The following is a 280-nucleotide window of genomic DNA, read 5'->3' on the forward strand; positions in this document are numbered from 1 at the left end:
AAATGCCACTCAAGACAGCAATGTGCGAAAGACCAGCGGCGTGGAGTTTAAGGAGCCACTGGTTGCATATAGGTACTCCAGTTACAGTCAAGCACTCTCTAAAAGCTCTCAGTGACTCGCTAAATGCACATCGAAATGTTAACAATTATATTACCTTGTTTAAAGGTATAAATAGTTTTCATTAACTATATTTTCTTACTATATTACTTATTTTTAATTTAGACTATCATGTTTTAGACAATAAAATCAAAGAAATCAGTTCATATTTAAACCATCAGGT

At 33.2% G+C, this 280-nt stretch overlaps 1 protein-coding gene across 7 annotated transcripts in view; it reads left to right on the plus strand.

The window, feature by feature from the left end:
* The window catches only part of cep350 (centrosomal protein 350), a 52,231-nt gene that overhangs the window by 4,799 nt on the left and 47,152 nt on the right, over positions 1-280 (plus strand). Inside the window, exon 6 of one of the 7 annotated variants that reach the window (XM_024278918.2) lies at positions 3-72. The exons of the other annotated variants lie outside the window; for them this stretch is intronic. Within the exon in view, the coding sequence (XP_024134686.1) occupies positions 3-72 (70 nt within the window). The remainder of the gene's footprint in view (positions 1-2; positions 73-280) is intronic. 7 annotated transcript variants of the gene reach the window in all.

This window comes from Oryzias melastigma, linkage group LG4, assembly GCF_002922805.2.
Source record: "Oryzias melastigma strain HK-1 linkage group LG4, ASM292280v2, whole genome shotgun sequence".
In the NCBI taxonomy this organism is placed as follows: Eukaryota; Metazoa; Chordata; class Actinopteri; order Beloniformes; family Adrianichthyidae; genus Oryzias; species Oryzias melastigma.